Raw genomic sequence first — 23,253 nt, forward strand, 5'->3', positions numbered from 1 at the left:
AAAATTACTGTGAAATTTCTGCGTGCAAATTATATTAACATTGGCACACTGGCCCACAGAATCCGATTAAAGACTTGATCTTTATAAACAACCATTACTCTTTCATAACATCAAATGTCACACAATCATGGTCTGTAATCATCAATGTTTAAATTGCGAAAAAGGGGTATTTGGGGTGTAACAAGACGACGAGCAGAAAAACGAAATTGGTCGAAAGTTATCAACACAATGGGACGCATTTTTTTATTAATGCCTCTTGCAAAATTATCCAACACATAATAACGAATATGATTCGACCTCATTAGTTCTGGAACATATGGCATATTATGATTCGCTGCTGAAATTGTTCATTATGACGCAGTGTCAACACTAATTTATCAACCATTTGTGTCTGCAATGTTTTTGTGTAATAATAAACTGGATAATACAATTAAAACTGTCGGAGGCGTCTAGAAAGTTTAAAGGAACTAATATTGTTTAACGACCAGACATTTTTTTAAAAATATTTGTTACTTAACAAACACCATAAAAATAAGAATTTTAATTAAGTTATATTTTTTAAATTAACTTTTGCTCAACTTTTTAAAAGAATGTGATTGGAAGTTTCAAAATTTAATGTAGATTTTACACAATTTAATACATCGTGACTTAAATAGTTAAGTATACAACAATTAGCTGGTACTTAAAATAAATGTCTTAAAATCTTCTTTTCAATAAAAATCTGGGGACTACGGAAGCTCTCTAAAGTAACTGAAGGCTCAAAAGTCTTGCTGAAAAATTGTGTACACTAAAGACGATTAAAAAACCACAAGAGGATGTAAAAAGTAACACTCGACTTCATCTTTAGAATGCAAATTGATAAATCACGACGATTTTTGTACGATTACTAACAAACAAATGGGCCGAAATTGGAAAGGGCCAGACATTCACCGCAATTGCGACATCCCCTTCGTATTGCGGCACCGCCCCCGCCCCAGTTCGGACGCGTTGCACGGAAAACCAAGATCAAGGGAAAGTGTAAGGCACCGTGATGATCGGTGTGGTGCCGCTCCGGTTCGTGGGGGGCACGTCGCAAGTGGATCTGGGGGTCCTTTCACGATGTTCATACACTATATAACCGGAGTGTGCGGGGCCTTACGTCAGTTTTCGTTCAATTCTTGTTCAGAATCCAAATTTTTTCGACAGACACGAAGCCATGCAATTCTATATTGTAAGTAAGGTGCTATTAGTGTGGTGTTAGTGCTAACGGTTACGTTCGCAGGGGGCTGGCTCCCCGGGGTGGTGCTTTGCGTAGCAGTGTTATTTTTTTCTGACTATTTTTGATACTTTTAATGATCTCCAAAAAATAATAATAATTCAGTTACGTTGATTTTCAACAAGAAAGAAAATTATTAAATGATAATATTCTATGGTCAATAAATTCTTAATTTAAATAATTTAAACAAATATGTAATATTATAATGTTCGATCTTGATCTATTGTTAGAATATTATTAAAAAAATAATATTAAAAAATATATATTTTTCAAATTATTTCATTAAATATTTAAATTATTTTTTAAAAATTTAAAATTTTTAGTGTCATTTAGAATATAATTGAATAAATAAAATAGTAAAAAAAACAAAATTAAAAATAAATAAATAAAATTTGAATAATATTTAATTTTTCTTCATTTTTAAAATAAATTTTATATTTTCATATTTTATAATTTTAAAAAACATTAATAAAAATAAAATAATTTTCGGAAATTTTCAGCATAATAAGTATTTGAAAATATTCACAAAAATATGTATATATTTTTTAACATTTACAAAAATCCAGAATCCATTCTCAAAATAAATTTAATATTGACCCAAATATGACTGATTACATATTTTTAATTGGAAGATTAATTTAATTATATTGGAAGATTATCAGTCAAAATGATTTATTTATCTATAAACTCACTTGTATTTTTTGATAAGGAAATTATTGGAATTATATTTTTAGTAAAACCGAAATAAGTATAAATACTAGAAATTATATCAATTAGTATTTTTCAATTTTAAAAATGTATTTTCTTCGAAGGATTTTTTTTTATAAATTTAAAATGAATTTTTTTATCATTAAAGGTCTGTGCCGCCGCAGTTTTCGTGGTAGTAAGCGCCCGACCAGGCGGCAGCTACGGACACTATGAATTAGGCGGCTACGGGGGCGGCCAAGAGCTCGCCGGCTACGCCATCGAGGAACATGGCGGTGACGACGAACACTTGGGCGGCCTGGAGGGTAACGAGATTGGACACGGAGACGGTGGACACGGACACGAAGAATACATCGATTACCATGTAAGCAACCTATAGTGTATTTACATAAGGCACGGAGTGAAGTAAGCAATAGTCATGCGCATTACACGTGATTGTCGAAAGGGTCGAATTTAAAACTAAAGATATCGAAATAATATTTTTAGATAAATATTAAAACAATATTCTTTTGGACTCAGTGATGTGGCATAAAAATGGACATTATAAATGGTATTATTTTATTGTATTTTTAATAAATAATAATAAATTAAATGCCTGAATGCCTTCCTGGCACAATTTAAGTATGAAGTAGGAATCAACTCGAGCCAATTGTCCAATATGATGAAACAGCGATCACGTGCTTATCAAATTTGTTTATGTTATTCCGTTCTTAGTTTGAATGTAGTATACAATATAAAATCGATTGTCATAATTGATGAACTTTGACCAAAGGCAATAATGGTGGTAACCGTCACGTTTAAGTTGTTGAGAGCAGATCTCATGAATGAAATACTGTAGTACTATGGAACGTTCGAAAGTAAACTTGTTTTGCAACTTAACGAACTATGCAAATCTTGCGGTATGGTGCAACGCCAATGGTTCGCCGGAGCTTCATGATGGTGGAAAAATGGAACGGTTTCCTCACGACTGTTTTATGTTTGGTAAAATTGATCGTAGATTTGCTGGAAAGGTTAACAAGACAAAAGGCGACGTGTATATAACAGGATTTATCACCAGCAAATTGTGAAACACCCAGATGACTTGGTGGTGATGTTTAGACTTGAACGACACGTTTTCCCAACCCAATAGTTTAATTGTGTGGCCAACAAAATGGGTTCAAACCGACTGACTCTAACCCTTTCTATATCACTCAAGTTTCCCTCACCGTGACGAAACGAAAAACACGTCCGTCACCAATGTCCGTGCGTTACAGATACGTCCAATTAAGGAGTCGGAATTCCACATGCACAAGCGATTTCGCCGCGGGTTTCCTGCAAGATAATTAACGCACGATCGGAAATGCATCGTGCGTTTTATCAATTACCATGTCTGGCATAACTATGCGAGAGTTTCCAGGTCGACATTTCATCTCGCGCATTTCTTCCGGGGCACGAGCCGACGATCCGGGTTTTATGGCGGTGGGTCACGTAAATTTACGACACGTCGATTTTAACGCGTGTGTCAACCATCTGTTCGTACGTCGTAAAATATTATTTGTATCGATAAATATACGGTTGTTACATAAACCGAATGATAAATCAACGTTAACAATTAGTAATTAGTTTGGTTTTGTGGACTGGGCATGTGTATTTATTAGTAAGAAGAACCGTACACGCAAATTAAATACTTTCTAATAATACATCGCGGCGTAATTTATGTAGATAGTCAATTACAGGAAAAATGTCTTAATACTGTAATGAGTCAATTAAGAGTAACTGTAAGATACGGAGATTATCCAATTAAATTGTGATCAGTTGCTACAATTATAGAAATGTTTTACAATATATTAGTTATTTACTAAAAACTCACAATATTTGTCCAATTGAATTATGTGAAGGGTTATTAAGATACAACAAAATCAACTATATTTGCTAAAATTCATAATATCTGGGAAATAGAAATATATGAAATTGAGAAAATTTAATAAACGTTTATCTAGTTATTAAATTATTCGGGTTATTAAATTACATTAGAAAAAATTCATATTTTTTCCATATTGGACTAATCTATCGAAATTTATGAAAATGAGTAACTGTAAGACTCTAGGTGTAACTAATTAAATTAGAACAGTTACTTAAGTATCATTATTAAAATATATTAAAATAGAGTAATTTTATTTGTTAAAATTTAGTAATTTTTACTTAATGGAATATATGAAAATGAATAAATGTAAAAGACAATGTTTAGCCCACTGAATTAGAATGGTTATTAAATCACTAGTGTTTTAAAATATATTAAAATAAATCAATTTTAGTTGTCCAAAAGAAATTTATAAAAATGAGTAACGGTAAAACACTAGGTGTAACTAATTACATTAGAGCAGTTATTAAAGTATCACAATTATCAAAATATTTTAAAACCGACCAATTTTATTTGTTTAAAACTCATAATATTTTCTTCATAGAAATATATGAAAATGAGTAAATGTAAAAGACAAAGTTTAACCAACTGAATGAGTAACTGTAAGACACTAGGTGTAACCAATTAAATTAGATCATTTATTCAAGCATTATAATTATTAAAATATTTTAAAATAGACCAGTTTTATTTTTATAGAACTTGTGATATTTTCCTCATAGAAATATATGAAAATGAGTAAATGTAAATGACAAGGATTAACCAACTGAATTACAAAGGTTATTAAAGTACTAGGGTTTTAAAGTATATTAAAATTGGTAAATTTTTGTTGTTAAAAACGTGTGATATTTATGAAAATGAGTAACTGTAAGTCACTAAGTGTAACCTATTAAATTAGAGCAATTATTCAAGAATCACAATTATTTAAATATTTTAAAATGGTCTAATTTTATTTGTTTAAAGCTCGTAATATTTTCCTCATAGAAATATATGAAAATGAGTAAATGTAAAAGACAAGGTTTAAGCAATTGAATTAGTGCGGTTATTAAAGTACTAAGGTTTTAAATTATATTAAAATAAATAAATTTTTGTTGTTAAAAACTCGTAATATTTGAGGAATAGAAATTTATGAAAATGAGTAACTGTAAGACGCTAGGTGTAACCAATTGTGATATTTTCCTCTTAGAAATATATGTAAATGAGTAAATGTAAAAGACAAATAACCAACTAAATTAGAAAGTTTTTAAATTTCTAGCATTTTAAAATACATAAAAATAAACAAATTTTTGATTGAATTTATGAAAATGAGTAACTGAAAGACACTAGGTGTAACAAATTTTATTTGCTTACTACAATTAAGTGAAAATAAAAATTGTCTTTGGAATGGAATACCTACTTCTAAGGAATATTAAATGCTGCGATTTAAGAATTTTCATATTGTGCATTGCTAAACAATACGGTTTCTAAACGTTTCCCCTTTTCCTTCAGTTACCCACAATTAAATCAAAACTAGTTCTGAGACCACAACGATCGCAGTCATTATTGCGAACAATATTTCAAAACGAAACTTGGTCGGATTGGTTTAGCTCACCTAAAAACGACAATTTAATTGACAACCGACGATTCCGTGTTGCAATTGCGAGCGAGACTTGGTGACTCGTGAAGAATTTTAATAAGCCCCATTGTATTTCATTGCCGGTTTTTGTCCAAACAGATTGATATAATCGCAGTATTGTGATGTTTTTGTAGTTCCACAATTAAGTCGAGTGTAAAGCGAGCTAATTCAATTAGCAACGTTGTCATAATTGCATTAGTTGTGCAAGGACACGACGCGATTGAAATGTTTACAAACCATTAAAATCTGACTGTTGACAATGCCATCAAAGGCCCCGCCAAATATTTGGTTTGCAACAAACCATTTCGTACAACAATATTGTAACAATTAACCGATCGTAAAATTGAAACGTGCCGTTGTTTAAGGCCCCTGCAAAATACCACTACGACTACGCCGTCCACGACCTCCACACCCACGACATCAAGACCCAGTGGGAGACCCGCGACGGCGACAAAGTCAAGGGTGAGTACACCATCGTAGAACCCGACGGTTCCAAGAGGATTGTCCAATACACCGCCGACAAGCACACCGGCTTCAACGCGATCGTCAAAAAGGTCGAGAACGGATACGCCAAATAAGTCAGCCAAAATTTTCACGTAATCCACAACCCTTAGTTTATATTTATTTTCAGTGATTACTGTCAGTATTTTTTTTGTTTGTTTGTTGTGTTTTTTTTTTTTATTTTATCCACGCGTCCTTTCATCCGATTCATCGATCATTTTCACACATAATCATGCCATCGCAATCTTCTGTGTTCACGAAGGATACTACGGATGTGTTCATGGTGATTGATCATTCTACTGATACGTAAATGTTTATTAGTTTAGTATTTATCTAAGTTGTACAAGATGAGATGATACTCAGTAACAATATGTTGTAAATAGGCTTATGTACCATTATTGCTTTTCATAAATAAATGTTATTTATATAATAATGAAGTTTCATTATTAATTTAATTGAGACCAACGTTGTCGCATTGATATTAATTTGAATCATTTATCTCTTTGATCATTCTACACTCACAAATGTCCTCTTTCTAACAATGATTAAACGAAATATTAATATTTTATTTCTGTGTCAAAAGGGTTTATTTTTCTATTTGCTTAGTTTATCACATGCAATTCCGCTAATATTATTAAACCATAAAAATATTTGATAATCAAAATAAACGTTATTTTAAAGACTTGCATTATTTAATCTTCTTACATAATAATACAGTGATCAAGAAGTGTATATCAGTAAACTAATATTGACTTTAATAGATAATCAATACCATTCTTTAGTCTAAATAGCATATATAGACATATCTGCATTATTTCGAATATAATAAAATGATAAAAATGGTCAATCATTTATTTATATATATATATATATATATATATATATATATATATATATATATATATATATATATATATTAAATTCTACAAAATAATATCTATAAAGATTTACCACTATATATTAATGATTTGAATAACTTTTATGGTCGGTATAGTTTAACTTCTAAAACAAATGTATTTAGTAAATTAATGAAAAATCACATGAATCAATTCAACAAAAAATATATTTTTAAAGATTTATTATATAATTTTGTTATTGATATGGATGATTTTTATGACTAGTATAGCATAATTTAACGGTTAAAACAAATTTATTTAGTACTTCTTAGTTAAATTCTAAATTAAAAATAAATCATGTGATCAAGAATTATAATCACTAATATGACTGATCTTTATTATTATTTTATTACTACTGTTAAATTACAAGTTAATGGTAGATAAATCACTTAAGACAGATCTACAAAAACAAACAATTGTAAAAATTTATAATTTTATATTATTGATATGGATGATTTTATGCCCACTATAGTATAGTAAATTTATTTAATAACCATTGAATTATAAATTAATGATAAATCATTTAAGTCAATTCCACAAAAAATATTTTTAATAATCTATTAATAATATGGATCATTTTTATGGCCAATACAATAAAATTCAACGTTTGAAACAAATTTAATTAATAATTTACAATATATTAAATTATAAATTAATAATAAACCACTTAAGACAATTCCAAGAATAATATTTTTAAAGATTCATCATCTATCATTGATATGGATAAATTTTTTGACATGACCAGTATAATTTAACGTTTAAATTATTTAATAATTCATAGTTATATTAAATTAAAAATTAATCACTTAAGTAAATAGAAAATGAAATTTATAAAGATTTATAATAATCTATTCAATTCTACAAAAAAATATTTATAAAGATGTACAATTACAAATCATGGAAATTGATAATTTTTATAACACTACAGTATAATTTAATGTTTAACACAAATTTATTTAAAAATTTGATGTTATATTATATTAAAAATTGATTATAAATCATTTAAATCAATGTTACAAAATAAAAATTATAAAGATATATAATAATGTATTAATGCTATAGATTATTTATGGAATGTGCAGTATAATTCAACGCTTAATATAAATTTATTTAATAATTAACAATTCGTTTAAATTATAAATCAATATTTTTAAACATTTCCAATTATTAATCATTTAAATGGATGGTTTTTATGAAACTATAGTATAATTTTACGTTTAAAACAAATTTAACAATATAGAATTAAATTAAATTATAAATTAACGATAAACCATTCAAGTCTATTCTATAAAACTATTTATAATAACCCATTAATGATATGGATGATTTTACGACTGTACAGTATAATTTAACGTTTAACATTATTTTATTAAATAATTCACAGTTATATTAAAATAAAAATGACAGAACAGTTACTTAAGTCAATACCCCAACAAATATTTATAAAGATTTATAATAATCTATTAATGATATGGATGTCTTTATGGTCTCTATAGTAAAAATCAATGTTTAAAATAAATTTATTTAATAATTTACAATTGTATTAAATTATAAATCAATGATAAACCACTTAAGTCAATTCTACAAAAAATATTTATTTAATAATTTACAACTGTATTAAATTATAAATCAATGATAAATCATGTAAGTCAATTCTACAAAAAACGAGATGAACAATTACAAATCATTGAAATGGATTTTTATGTCACTTCAGTATAATTTACCGTTTAAAATTATTTTATTTTCATAATTATATTAAATTAAAAATTGATAATAAATTACTTAAGTCAATACCCCAATAAATATTTATAAAGATTTATGATAATCTGTTAATGATATGGCGTTATGGCCACTACAATATAATTCAACGTTTAAAATAAATTTAATAATTTACATTGGTATTAATTATAAATCAATGATAAATAAATTTTTTCACAAAATATGTTTAAATTTGAAACAAATTTATTAAGTAATTTACAATTATATTAAATTACAAAATAATTTGTAATACTTATTTGAACACTTCTTGAAGCTTTCCATCTGATTTAAAGTTCTGTCTTTCTGGTAAATGATTAGCAGCTCTTTGATCTTCTTTTACAACTAAAACACCCCTCTTTTAGCTATAAGTACAGGGTTTAGTAACATCTGTATGATGTCTGTATCATAATAATTTTGATTTTCCTTGCTTATAAACAGTTATCACTGTTTGCATAAAAACCAATATTTTATATCCGTGGTTAGACACTTTTATATCCTATATATAAATCATAAAATGTTTAAAATAAATATGACGTTGGTAAATAATCAATATAAATTTTATGTCTGGATACTCTCCTATATTTGCGAGATCACTTCATAGAATTAAACCAAAAATGATAAACGGCTTAATTCAAATCCACTAAAAATATTCGTAAAAATTTATGATTACTCATCATCAATGATGTGAATGATTTTTATGACCATAAAAATTCATTCGCGTATGTTGGACATATCTAATTAATAATTTGAATTACCTAGTCCGATCACGGTCTTAATGGCTCAATTATAATATTTTCCCCTCGCGAATCCACACTTTCAGATTAATGGAGTGTAAAAACAAGCACCCACTGGGATGTTGAAACCGACGCTGGTTTTTCACGTTACTTCGCTTAATTACAACTTATATGTAATAATAATGTAGTTATGTAAACATATCCTTTGCAGTTGTTATCTTGGTAATTGATTTCCAATTCGGATACGTAAAAATAGGTCCTTTCTTCGACGGTTCTTATGTAATATATGCTCCCATTATAAAACGCAGTCACCGACGTGTTACTGAGGGAACGATTCTTTTTTGTATTTCGGCTGTTGCGTGTTTGGTAGTAATTTATAAAAAATACTAGGTGGAAACATATTCCGTAGAAAGCAATATGTAAAATATTTCCAGACAGAAACGATTTATCTAAGATTGGCTTACATGGGAAATGGAACGGCAACAAACAGAGCGTATTGTGTTACGAAATTTACATACGAACGTTTTGATACTTCCCAATGAAGCATTAAACTCACTCATTACACACCGGTAGTGAATATCTGCACCGGCATTAGCGCCAATGTGACGGGATCAATTAGATCAATTCTGGTCGCGTTGTAGAAATCGTAGAGCAATTTCGACTTACCTTCATGCTGGGAAACCCGATCCCCACCACGAAATTGGCGATCCAGTTGACCAGGACGGCAATGGACATGGCGGCGGGCCGGGGTCCTTGCGAGAACAGCTCGGCAGTGATCATCCACGGTATGGAGCCGGGCCCCACGGCGAAGAACTTGACGAAGAAGAGCGTCGACACCACCGACAGGTACGACATCCAGTCTATCATTTCCTGCACGTACCCAAAAAATTCCTATCAGGGCGGTAGTACACACGTTCTTTCCCGACGTGGGAGGAGTGACCCCGGATTATTGGATTTTAGCGAAAATTATAATCATTTTGTCGGGGGTGGTTACGATTTTGCTGCGGGTTTTATACTATTGGGGGGCGCTAGCTTTCCACGCGACGTCCATCCAACTGTCATCCATCGTCAGTTGGAGGGACACGCTCTGACCTACATGATACACTGCGGATGCAAAGACGGGCGAAACAATCAAGTGGAATGGAACGCTCAAACTTTTAAACATTAGCCTAGCCATAATGACTTTTGCCATTATACTTAAATTAGTCAAGTCATAAACCAGACCAATATCTTGCTGAGACCATACAATTTAAGGCCTGAAATTACAACTTGCATTGTATAAAGTTGCACCACTTACTAGATGCAGACCTTTCAATTTGATCGTTTAAAACTTGAGTAGTAATTCGAGTCACAAAATAAGAAAACCCGACGATTACTTCGTACCGAACATGAAGGCATTGAATTCCATCACTTGATTATCTGCAACCAGTAACGCGTCCGCAGGAATGACTGTGTGACATGCAATGTGTAGACTCGAGTGTAGTTTCCAAGAGTTATTTGCGTGCACAATGTGGCGATAGTGTAAAGGTAAAGATCCGGTAAATGTCCCTCATTACATCAAAACTTTCCTAAGAACCAATTCGACTGAGCCGGTCGACGAAGATCCAAGTTTATTGTGTTCAGTCGACCGACCCTTACAATTATGCCATCAAATATTACGAACACGTTAACAAAACATTTAAGCGTCTACAATTCACACACATCGTTCTTGAAACCTACACCAAGTTTAGATTATTTAAAAGCGAAGCTCTGAATGTTTTGTTAAAGCTTAGAATAATGGTTAAATCGATGATTTTTTTGGGGGGCTGGGGACATTTACGGCTTAAGGATCCAGGCAAACAGGTATTTACAGCGTCCCTCCTCCACCTTGTCAGGAAAGTCGAAACACAGACAGGGCGAGGCATAAAAAGCGGGTGATCGGGGTGGGTTGCAGTTTGCAATGAACCAAAACGAAAATCACAAAAATAAATCGAATAAAAATTCATGTTGGATCAGTAATTACGAAAGAAAAACTTCCTGTTTCATTACTGCAATATTAAATTTTCTATTATACAAATATAAAACAGAACCATAAAATATTTCACGGTTGCAAAGGTTGAATAATTTTATTCCATATTTTAATAAACTCAGTTAAATTTATTTAATAAGTAAAAAATAATAAAATATCATCGAAAATAAAATGGAATAATATAAAACGTTCCAGGCGAAGTGATTAAAAACAACAGTAAAGCATAATGGAAACTGAACATTACAATTTCACATATTTATAATTAAAATTAAATTTAATATTTCCTCTCTATCAGGTTAAAATTAAAAAAAATAGACATTTCACTATTGCAGTAATTAAATTTCCGGACTACAAAATCCGTGTTTGTTAACCAATTAACCGGACATTAATCGGAATATTCATTTCGACGGACTCACAGAAAACGCACCACTTGTGCACACAGACACAAATTGTTGCCACATTAATTAGTTCCCGAAAAAAGGGTCGAAAACGAAAATTAATTCCGATAAATGTTAATAACGAACAAACTGACCAGATGAATAAGCGAGTTGCCGTGTGTGCAAATAAAAAGTAAGCATGCAGGGGGAGCTTAATTTAACAGCTAATTATACACTATTCGGCCTGCATTGTCAAATCCTAATTAGTGCGTGGCGGTTGTTTGAAAATGCAGTCCCGAATAAATTGCATTGTTAATGCGGAATTATAAATTGCACGTGGATTGGACTTTTTATAATTTAAAGGCATACTACTGTAATTTCGGCCGTTGGATTGATTGGCAATAAAAATTCCGGACATTAACAAAGTTTGTACGAATAACCAAATGTACATTTGTTTATTTCGGAAAAGATTTATTTTTGATGTCGTACAATAATATCAACAATAAATCTTTTGCCCATTTTTACTTAGATTATGTATAAATCTTCCTTTAATTTCATTATAATAATTGGCTAATGATATTTACTATTTATAATTATATACAAACCAATTTTTTATAAATACATTAGGATGTTAACAAGACATATTAATGCATTTAGAACTGTTTAGTACACTGTTATTATCCCTTGTTTTACTATTGTTCTCTGTATCATAAAAAATCATTACGTAGGAACTGAGCCAAGCTCAGAAAGCTCGATATTCTAATTAAAACGTTTATAAACTGAAACAAACAACAAATTGATTAGAAATTAATCATACAGAGAGCAATGATTTTGGTTAAACCGTCACCTGCGGCGGGAAGGGGTGGTTTGTGTCGCCCCTCCGCCTGATCACAAACCTTTATGAGAAACGAGATGGTGATGAAAATGGAGAAGATGAACATGCCGCCCAGGCCGTACAGGTGCAGCGTCCGCCTGCCCATCCGGTCCATCAGCGGTATGGAGATCAGCGTCATGATCACCATTATGCATCCGATGCCGATCGTCGCGAACTTGGCGCTCTCCTGCGTCAATCCGGAACTCTCGAACAAGTTGGTCGAGTAATAGAACACCTGAAACCGAAACCTGTAGTTGGGTGGGTCAATAATGTTGGAGTAACTTACGGCATTGATACCGGAGAGCTGTTGCGACAGCTGCATGACGACGCCGATGATGAGAGGCGTCCTGAGCGTCGGCGAACATATCAGTTCCATCATGCTTATCGACGCTTCCGCCTGTTGGGCTCGTTCCTCCTGACGCATCTCCTCGATGTCCTCCTCCACTTGGTTACTCGCTCTCAGTCTTCTCAACGCCTTCCTGGCTTCTTCCTCCCACTGAAAACAACTCAGGTTAGTCACCATCTATGTACCTTATATCGTCTTCTTGCCTGTTTAGTGATGAGGAGATAGCGGGGACTCTCGGGACAGATGGGTAGCAGGACGAGTTGCAGGAGTGCTGGTACGACGGCGAGGCCGAGTAGCAACGGCCATCCGTCGTTCGTTCCCAGGATCTGTTCGATGCCCAGGACCTGCGACAGCAACAGTCCCACGGTCACAGCCAACTGGTTCACCGTACCCAATCCTCCTCGCAGATTTAGCGGCGATATTTCCGATATATACATGGGCACCAGCGACGTGTTAAGCCCTAAAATGTTATTCATATATTTGAAATTAATGATAAAAATAGGAATAAATGTGTAGATGGCATTAAAAATAAACAAACAATCGTGACCAAGTAAGGGTGCATGCTATTTTCTTCGTAAGTGTTATTAATTGTTTCTCTGATAACTTCCGCCATTGCGTGCAATCTTGTAATCCTTCAGTTTAATAATATCCATTTAATGTGCTACATTTATTAAATCGTAATATTTCTACAGCCTCAATCTGCCCTCTAATAACTCAAGCTTATTAACTAGGTGGGAACTGAAAGGAACGAATGTTTTTTTAACATTTATGAAAGTGACATTTTATGGTTAAAATTAATACTACTACCGATAAAACATTTATTTTCCACAACGTGCGGCTTAACACACGAGATGTTTTTGAATGTAACACAAATGTCATGACATGTAACCTTTCAGGTAATATAACCAAGAGATTCTCCACATGATCATGTGTTTGCTGCTTAATGATGCATATTAAATTTTTACTTTGACATTTCAGTGTGTGCTTCAAACTATAACACTGGAATTGACATTTAAACAACGTGGTAAACTAAAATTAAATTTATTGCCAATACCTGAGTAGATACATGAGTTTGTTTTTGATTATCCTGTGAATATTTTTGTATTGAATATTGATCAAATTTGCTCTTCGTTAAAAAACAATCAGGAATTTAATTTATTTTAGGTCACAGAATTACATTTGTATTTCAAGCAATGAACTGATAAGAGGGCAGTTTAAATATAATCCTAACCGAATCAACATGGGGAAAACATGGATGTTTAGGGGGAGGTTGGGACCACTCACCGCAATTGACCCCGATAATAAATCTGCCGAAGAACAACATTTCGTAGGAGTTGGCGATTTTCGTGCACCACATTAAACAGCCCCCGCTAATTCCCAGGACGTTGTTGAGCAGGAGCCCGCCCTTCCTGGAACACACAAACAGAAAAAAAGAGACCGTGAGTACGTTGCCGTTATGTTTCAGCGCGATGATTTATGAACATTTTTCAGTGCGGGTTTTTGGCTCGCGACGCACCGCTACGCCCGGATCCGGATAATTGGTCGGAAAATTTTTATTCCGACGGGGAACCGGTTTGGCAGATATGCGCCGGAGATAAATCCTGTGCGGTGAAACGGATCGCCGTCGAGGACTCCCACGAACAGTTTTTCTTTGTTTATTTTATGAATTAACTAATTGCGATATTTACCTTCCGAATTTGTTGGCTACAATGCCGCCCCCAAAGCCGCCGATCATGCCGCCGATGGCGAAGATCGACACAGCGATCGAGTACAGACGTTCGACGGACTCGTCGGGCAGATCCTCCTGGTACCGCGACTTGTACACGTCCTTCATGAAGTACTCAATGTTCGCTTGCGGCGCGTTTATCACGCCCGTGTTGTAGCCGAACTGCAACATGCCCAGCACCGCCGCGAAGATCGCGTACGACAGGAAGAACGTCAACCCCTAAAAAATCATCAATTTAACATACATTACACACAATTTAATAGGAAATAACACCAATTTTCAACAAAGAAAAACAACAAAAAATGATTTATGCATTTATTAAGATATTTTTATTTACTTTATTTGGATTTTTACAATTTAAATAAAAATACAATAAGAAACATGTTAAATTACTATTTTATTTTATCCACCCTACACAAATGATGCCTTATTTATTAAATATTTTAGAATTTTTTTAGACAATTTTAATTTAAATGGCGCAATATTAACAAATGGGGTTTTCAATTTTGACTTATTAAAAGAAACCTTTTATGGTAGTAAAATGGATTGTTCAATTAAAATATTAAGAAATCCAACTAGAATAACGCAATACTTAATACTCTAATAGATTATATAATTTCCAACAAAAAGGGGACTTTTAACATCTAAGATGAGTGATCACTCCTGAATTAGTTTAAGCTTAAACTACAATTATGAAATAGATAGAACATTTGTGAATAAAATCAAATATTGTGATAAAAAATTGTAACTGAAAATAATCAAAGTGTATTTCATAAAAGACTCCTGAAAGTATTATTTTATTTAGTGATGGAAATAATAAAATTATATTAGTTTTCCCCGATTTCAGGAGAACTTTTGTAAGATTGGCCTTGGTACTTAATTGGTTTGAAAATTACTTAATAACTAAAATTCAAATTTAAAAACTGTGTAATATTTGTATGTTTGAAGACGATATAATACTACATTGGTGGTATTGACATTGATTATGTGTTTGATAGTGTAAATCAGGTATTATTGTTGACCTTTAAATGGATCTGTGATCAGGTAAGTCAATATTTAAACAAAATAAATGTATAAGGATAATATCGAAGGTCAATAAATATACTCCAATAAAGGATGTGTTTGAAGTGTTAAGACTTATGGATATTAAACGAAGAATTATTTTTAAAGTTTTTGAAATTTATAAAATTATAAACCAGATTACTCATGTTATATTTATGTAGAAAAGTAAGTGTTATTGGCATTCATGAATATAACGTTAAAGAGGATTTTTATCTTAAAACTATCAAAAGTCAATATTTAAACCAAAGTTTGTTTTGTAAACATTGACAAGTAAATAATGTAGTAACAAGTACTTTAAATAGATATTTAATGTTTATACCATTCAAAATTCTGGGATTAGAGATTTGTATGTTGGTTTATATTGTGACAGCTTTGTGTGAATGCACTAGACACATTTTAGTGCATAATCAATCATTTCTATGATGCATCGGTATGAACCGAAACCGTATAAATGGGGAAAAGCCCCGTGAACTGTAATCTCCATAAATAAATGGTTTACATATGTAAATGGTGAACTGCAGCAGAACGTAAAAGTTTTGCAGCGCGATAAATCCGGATCGTTTACCAACTCGAAAAACCCCAACCGAACTGCAAGTTAAAAAATAATAAAAAAAAATAAACAAATAAAACAAAAATGATAAACCCTGAGGATTAGGCGGAACGGAATAAGAGTGTGGCAGCAAATCTTTAGAACACGAAATTAAGTTGTTGAAAGGAATTTTATGCAGTGGCTAATGAGACGGGGGCGAATTAAGAAAATGAGAAAAAAGCATCGCAAATCCGTATTAAATCCCCAGACCCGCTCGGAGACTTGAACGGTTTATGCTAAGTCCTTATAATTAGTGGCAGTTTTATCCGACGGCCAGATTTTGTGCATTTCGGGGGCGTCGGAATGCAATGCCACGTTGGGTTGGTTAGCCCAGGAAGGACTGATTTACTGTTGCATCATTAAGCCACCCCGTTCCAAAATACAGATGGTACAGGAGTTAAAGTTATTAAGTTTTTCATTACTATTTAGGTTGCGCCATTAATTTACGGCTGCGTTATGAGTTTATAGTTGTAATACCTATGTCCACCCCAGTGGTACCCACTTTTAAATAGAACCTTTTCCAGGTCAGGCCTTCACTTAATCAAATGACAAAACTTTCCAAACATAAAACTTTTCTATTCAGACTACCTAAAGAAAATTAAAACAAGAAGAAAACACCGAGTGAAACAAAACTGGGGGAAGGGGACGGTGGAACAGACCTGCTCCAGCAGCCGCAGCTTCCTGCGATGCGTGTGCTCCTCGAGCCGGTCGACGTACTCCCTGAGCTCCTCGATCTCCTCCTTGACCGCCTGCACGGTGTCCAGCTCCTGTTTTATCGCCACCATGTCCCGCTTGACCTCCGACACCTCCGACTGGCACGACTCCACCGATTTGGTCAGCTCCTGCAGCTGGGTGCGGATCTCGCATAGCGCCACCGTCGTCTCGAGGTGACGGTCGCCCCGCTGCAGGTCGTCCAGCTTCGCGCTCAGGTTCATGCTCATCACGCTCACCTGCTTCTGCAGACTGCGAGCCACAGACACGCAACTGGGTTAGTTGTGGTGGCGGTGAGCCAATCACTGGTACTGGGTATTGGGACATCGAGAAGCGGTGGCATGCGGTCGCACGTGCACGTTACAGGTGGCGAAACATCCACGGGCTCACTGGCGTTGGGTGTTTCGCGGCCTGATGCTCGGGAGAGGAGTTGGTTGGGGATCGGTTTAAAGAAATGTGTCTCTTAGAGCTACTTAAATTTTTGATTGAGAATCGTATTGATGGTGTGATAAGGATTGCTTCATTGTTAGCTGACTCCGGTGTAATCCGAAAGTTAATTACCGACTCGTAAAGGAAAATATTGTTCAAGAGACTTCAACATTTTCATTGTATATTGCTTTCAGAGATGGTTAATTATAGGAACCCACAATCAAATCACAACATAAGTAGCACTCTTGAATAAACAAAATTTACAGCAAATTTTTATACATAAATTGTCATTTCAAAGGAAGGAATAACACAATTAAAAATAAAACAAAATGTGCCAATTATACATCATGCTTTTGAATCCAATTAATGAGACTGTTGAGAGACGTACTCTAGGTTGTTTGTCATGCAATTAGAAGTAATTGCAATTGTTTTAGTAAAAATGTGCCAATTTAATAAATATTACGAGTGCTTTTGTTTATGATAAAATAGGCGGTAATAAATTGGGAGAAAATGTTCCATTGATGAAAGACCAAATCAATAAAACTATTACCAAACTACACGCTACGTAGTGGTAATCTCCGATCGTTTTATTGACTTCCCTTATCCGATGGTAAAGTTAATAAAAGACACAGTTCGTAAAATATCACACATCAACTATCCAAGTACATTCGAAAAAGTCTAAAGGCTTCGCAACCTTGAGACTTTTTATCTTCAATAGATGATCCATGCATGGTGATGAGTGGATGACAACATAAACGAACGAAACAGAACCGACAGAAACACAGAAGGCCTAAAATACCAAAAAGCATGCCAATACCGTGATGAACTGTGTTACTCCAAAGTGATGAATGGATGACATGAGTTAACTCTCATTATTGTCCGCAACGACATCACTAGACAAATCTCCATTGTCGCTCTTCCATTTATTTATGGTTGTACACAATTTTGTATAATTTTGGTTAAAGCCAATGTGTTTCAGATTCAGCATTTATGTTTTTCACGTAGCTTCTTCAATTCAATCCTCCCTGATATGTAAATAAATATTGAGTAAAACGCATGTTGCAGCTGCATTTCCAAAAGTTTTCTAAAAGCCCTGTCCCATCGACAATTTGGTGGAGTTGTTAAATCAATTATCCAATTATCACGATCTTATCACTTTGGAGATCCACTGTTCAGCCACAGTACGATAAATAATAAAAAAAATGACTAGTAAAAGAAACGTCTACAGGGAGGCGGCAGTATTCGAAGCAGTTCAGCGCCAGGCGGCTCATCAGGCAATTTTCATTCAAGTACATTCGGCTGTCATGTTTATTTCAGTACCTGGGAGGCAAGGATACCATGGCTGTGTTCCGAAACTAACAGTGGACACCTCCCCAGGTATCCTTCAACCCTCCGAAAAATGCCCTCCGTTTCAACAAACGGCAACTGCGGTCGGTTTTTCGCTTTTTGCTCCGACTAATTGCTCAACGCTACTCGACAACTGCAAGTGAATCTCGTCTCGACGACTTGGCACGACAATCTTCCACCTATAGTTTGGAAACACAGCCCGTCAGGGAGCGTGCTCGATATTTTTTTTGACTTAATTTTATAATTTGTGCGCTAACGAGTCGCAGCCAACCACAAAGGATGCCATGATGCTACTTGCTGAAGGCTTAGTTGTGACATAACCTAAAATTTTGTGATTGATGGCAGGAATGAAATAAAAGTATTTCATTTAACTTGATTGTATATTGTTCTTTGTGATTGGTTGGTCTGAAATATTGTTTCGACCACACACGTCATAAATGTGTCGGTCAAGAAACAACACATAAACAATGGCAAATAATGAAAGTTTATGAAATATGAGAAATAACCTTAAAATACTATTCTAAGTAAGAACTGTAATGTGTGTAAGAAAAACTAAGGAAACAAACACAAAATAAGATTGAAAATTTTATTTATTACTAGAAACAAAAAGTTTACAGAAAATAAGGTTAAAATATACAACTCAACAAAACAACAGATTTATAAATTAAATAAATAAAAAATTGTGAATTTGTATCCCTTATAAAGACACTTTTAATGAATAAAACATTAGTTTTACTTTCCACTGCTGTGTGGAGATGCAAACTAAATAATCCAATTTGTCGTGCCAGCATTTTTAAAGAAGTTGCTTTTAGTGCACGTCATGAATCACATCCACATTTACCCGTTGTCTTCGCTTTACTTTTTCTCTAAATGTAAGACCGTACATTTGTTAAATAAACGAATTATGCTATCTTGTATGAAAAATTTAAAAGAGCGTTCCCCGTTCTCGACGTGAAATCATCCCCAATTTAACCACTTAGGGCGCCCTCGAACCAACCCTGAAACGCGGTTAAGTGGCCGGATACAAATTCTCTTGACGTTGGTACAAAAGAAAGTAACAAATAAAGAAGGGAAAAAAAACGAGTAACAAAACAAACTGAATAAATATGAATACGTATGTCTAGAAGCTGGGTAGAGTAAAAAAAGTGAATGGCTGTTGAAAATCAGAAACAGATTCGTACTTGAGGCTCCACCTTATCATTCGAATTCCATTTTTTGTTATGTTAATTTTAATATAAGTGCAACTGAAAAATTTGACCGGGATGACGTGTGGAGTCTCAAGCTTCAACTTAAACTAGTGTCTCGTGTGTAATATAACAAGGTCGCAATGCGGTTATCGGGGGTACCTAATAAGCAGCTCTCTGAGAGTGGCTTCATCTTCTCCGTGCTCCTGTACCTCTTCCTGCGTCTCATCACTGGGACGTCGGGGGCGGCGCGGCGGGGCGCGATGCTGGGCGGCCGCGGCGGGCGCGCCGCGTTGTCGGTGGTTCGGTGGCGGCGAGAACGGCCGGGGGGGCGGACGGGCGCGGGCGGTCAGCTTGAGGGTCTCGCGCGTCTCGAATTCAGCGTCGGAGTCGCCGCCGCCGACGCTGCCGCCGTCATGCTCCTCCACCTCGGCTAACTCCGCGGATACTGGAACAATCGAAACGGATATGCTATTAAATTTCTCCAATTATCGGTATCAAATTGTCACAATGGCATCAATTTTTTATTAAGCAATATTAATATGCAGCAAAAATGTATTATAGAAACTTTATTTTACATATTTTCGGAGTAATTTGAGTGAGCTGAAAAAGAAAATTGTATCCTTTGAATCATTCTTATAGATAAAGGCAAATTGATGTTTTTTGGTTTATCATTTTGCTTAAAGATTTGTTCAGAATTAAGGACAAGTCCAGTTGAGATGAACAGTACTACATTAGACAGATTAATAAATTATACATCCAATGGTACCTAATTTGTTACGATCAGAAGAAAAAAAACTGTAGTCGTTAGTTGATTCAATTACAAGAAGTTCTGGTTCAGATAAGAAATTAAATTATGATTAATGATTTAATTATTATATTTAAATTTACTGATGTCCTCGTATAAGAAACCAGTGTCAGTCCACCATCATTTGCTCTCCCTAAAGCTTTGATATCTTCTTGTAAAGTTATTGTAACAGGAACATGTAGTAAAGTCTAATCTAAAGAGTCTAAAGAATCTAAAGAGTCTAAAGAGTCTAAAGAATCTAAAGAATCTAAAGAGTCTAAAGAATCTAAAGAGTCTAAAGAATCTAAAGAATCTAAAGAGTCTAAAGAATCTAAAGAGTTTAAAGAATCTAAAGAGTCTAAAAAGTCTAAAGAATCTAAAGAATCTAAAGAATCTAAAGAATCTAAAGAATCTAAAGAATCTAAAGAATCTAAAGAATCTAAAGAATCTAAAGAATCTAAAGAATCTAAAGAATCTAAAGAATCTAAAGAATCTAAAGAATCTAAAGAATCTAAAGAATCTAAAGAATCTAAAGAATCTAAAGAATCTAAAGAATCTAAAGAATCTAAAGAATCTAAAGAATCTAAAGAATCTAAAGAATCTAAAGAATCTAAAGAATCTAAAGAATCTAAAGAATCTAAAGAATCTAAAGAATCTAAAGAATCTAAAGAATCTAAAGAATCTAAAGAATCTAAAGAATCTAAAAAATCTAAAGAATCTAAAGAATCTAAAGAATCTAAAGAATCTAAAGAATCTAAAGAATCTAAAGAATCTAAAGAATCTAAAGAATCTAAAGAATCTAAAGAATCTAAAGAATCTAAAGAATCTAAAGAATCTAAAGAATCTAAAGAATCTAAAGAATCTAAAGAATCTAAAGAATCTAAAGAATCTAAAGAATCTAAAGAATCTAAAGAATCTAAAGAATCTAAAGAATCTAAAGAATCTAAAGAATCTAAAGAATCTAAAGAATCTAAAGAATCTAAAGAATCTAAAGAATCTAAAGAATCTAAAGAATCTAAAGAATCTAAAGAATCTAAAGAATCTAAAGAATCTAAAGAATCTAAAGAATCTAAAGAATCTAAAGAATCTAAAGAATCTAAAGAATCTAAAGAATCTAAAGAATCTAAAGAATCTAAAGAATCTAAAGAATCTAAAGAATCTAAAGAATCTAAAGAATCTAAAGAATCTAAAGAATCTAAAGAATCTAAAGAATCTAAAGAATCTAAAGAATCTAAAGAATCTAAAGAATCTAAAGAATCTAAAGAATCTAAAGAATCTAAAGAATCTAAAGAATCTAAAGAATCTAAAGAATCTAAAGAATCTAAAGAATCTAAAGAATCTAAAGAATCTAAAGAATCTAAAGAATCTAAAGAATCTAAAGAATCTAAAGAATCTAAAGAATCTAAAGAATCTAAAGAATCTAAAGAATCTAAAGAATCTAAAGAATTCTAATATCTAAGGATATTTTGGCATTTTTCTTGGACTTCATTAAATATTTAATATTACACAATAAATTACCTCTGTTTGATTAAAATTGTAATAAGAACAAAATTATTTGTATTTTTTGCTACGTTTTAATTTAAAGAAGTAAATTCATGATTTACTGAATGTTGTCCGAGTACTCATTGTAACAATCTGAAGAAATATGTTTTTCAAGAAGCAGATACTACTAATACCTGAAAATACAGGCAATTTGCTATAGAGATTCAACTGCAAACTGTTACTCTATGTTTTGATTCTTTTTGTCAAAACATTTTTATTCGATCCGAGTCTGTTATGGCTTAAAATGCTTATAAATAAATAATATATCCTTTAAAAACGTAAAGTTTGGAATAGAAGAAAAAATTTACTCAAATGATATTCGACAAAAATTGCATGAAATTTAAGCTCATTACAGTTGCAACTTTGCAACGAATCTGTTATTTTTCTTCTAAAACGAATTAGGTACTATTGGATGGACAATTTAGCAAAATATTTATCTTAATCGGACTTACCGTTAGTTATTGATTCTTTAATAAAATGATACACTTTAAAAGACAGATTTGCCATTCATTTACATAAATGGCCTAGATGTAAAAAAATCAATATGAGTTTATTGTTAAGTGCTCTCGAATTACGCTAATTATCAGTCTAATTTATCAATTTATGCGGGTTTATGGGTTCTAAAACACTTACAAAACATAAATAAAGTCTAGAACTACTTTGCTGGTTCCAAAATCGTGTGTTCATAACTTGAAACAGTAAAACGGTGGGTGAAAAGGTGGTCGTTACCTGTATGTTGGGAGCCTGTGGTAGTGGTGAGGGTGTCGACGGAATCGGAAGTCGCTGGTGGCGGCTGCTGATGGTGATGGTGATGGGCCGGCGGGGTGGCGGGGGGCCCCCGTCTCATCGGCGCCTGGCTACGGCGCCCCGTCCGCACGCTTCCACGCCAACGCCACCGCTTCTCCTCGCG

At 33.3% G+C, this 23,253-nt stretch overlaps 2 protein-coding genes across 10 annotated transcripts in view; one reads left to right on the forward strand and one right to left on the reverse strand.

Annotated features, from left to right (window-relative positions):
* Nucleotides 1–23,253, reverse strand: part of LOC109599275 (glucose transporter type 1) — an 85,304-nt gene that overhangs the window by 39,247 nt on the left and 22,804 nt on the right. For 4 of the 9 annotated variants that reach the window (XR_007547343.1, XM_049963557.1, XM_020015242.2 and 1 more), the window contains exons 1-7: nt 17,003–17,306; nt 14,655–14,911; nt 14,251–14,375; nt 13,170–13,426; nt 12,907–13,116; nt 12,643–12,855; nt 10,028–10,252 (exon numbers count right to left, since the gene is read on the reverse strand). Coding sequence is in view for 8 of the 9 variants with exons in the window: in XM_049963557.1 (XP_049819514.1) it covers nt 10,028–10,252; nt 12,643–12,855; nt 12,907–13,116; nt 13,170–13,426; nt 14,251–14,375; nt 14,655–14,911; nt 17,003–17,284 (1,569 nt within the window). In the remaining variant the exon portion in view is untranslated. Of the gene's footprint in view, nt 1–10,027; nt 10,253–12,642; nt 12,856–12,906; nt 13,117–13,169; nt 13,427–14,250; nt 14,376–14,654; nt 14,912–17,002; nt 17,307–18,803; nt 18,944–20,176; nt 20,291–23,253 lie in introns of those variants that run through there. The other 5 variants (XM_020015245.2, XM_020015243.2, XM_020015236.2 and 2 more) reach the window with 4 other exon arrangements.
* Nucleotides 1,059–6,397, forward strand: LOC126264683 (adult-specific cuticular protein ACP-20-like). The gene is made up of 3 exons (XM_049963568.1): nt 1,059–1,210; nt 2,112–2,324; nt 5,838–6,397. The coding sequence occupies exons 1-3, from the start codon at nt 1,196–1,198 to the stop codon at nt 6,048–6,050; spliced, it is 441 nt and encodes a 146-aa protein (XP_049819525.1). The 5' UTR covers nt 1,059–1,195; the 3' UTR covers nt 6,051–6,397.

The sequence above is a fragment of the Aethina tumida genome, chromosome 2 (genome assembly GCF_024364675.1).
Source record: "Aethina tumida isolate Nest 87 chromosome 2, icAetTumi1.1, whole genome shotgun sequence".
NCBI lineage: Eukaryota > Metazoa > Arthropoda > Insecta > Coleoptera > Nitidulidae > Aethina > Aethina tumida.

Excerpts from the sequence above, each read along its gene's own strand:
- LOC126264683 (XM_049963568.1), top strand. Across the intron at positions 2,325-5,837 it reads AAGAATACATCGATTACCAT|GCCCCTGCAAAATACCACTA; the intron begins GTAAGCAACCTA and ends CCGTTGTTTAAG.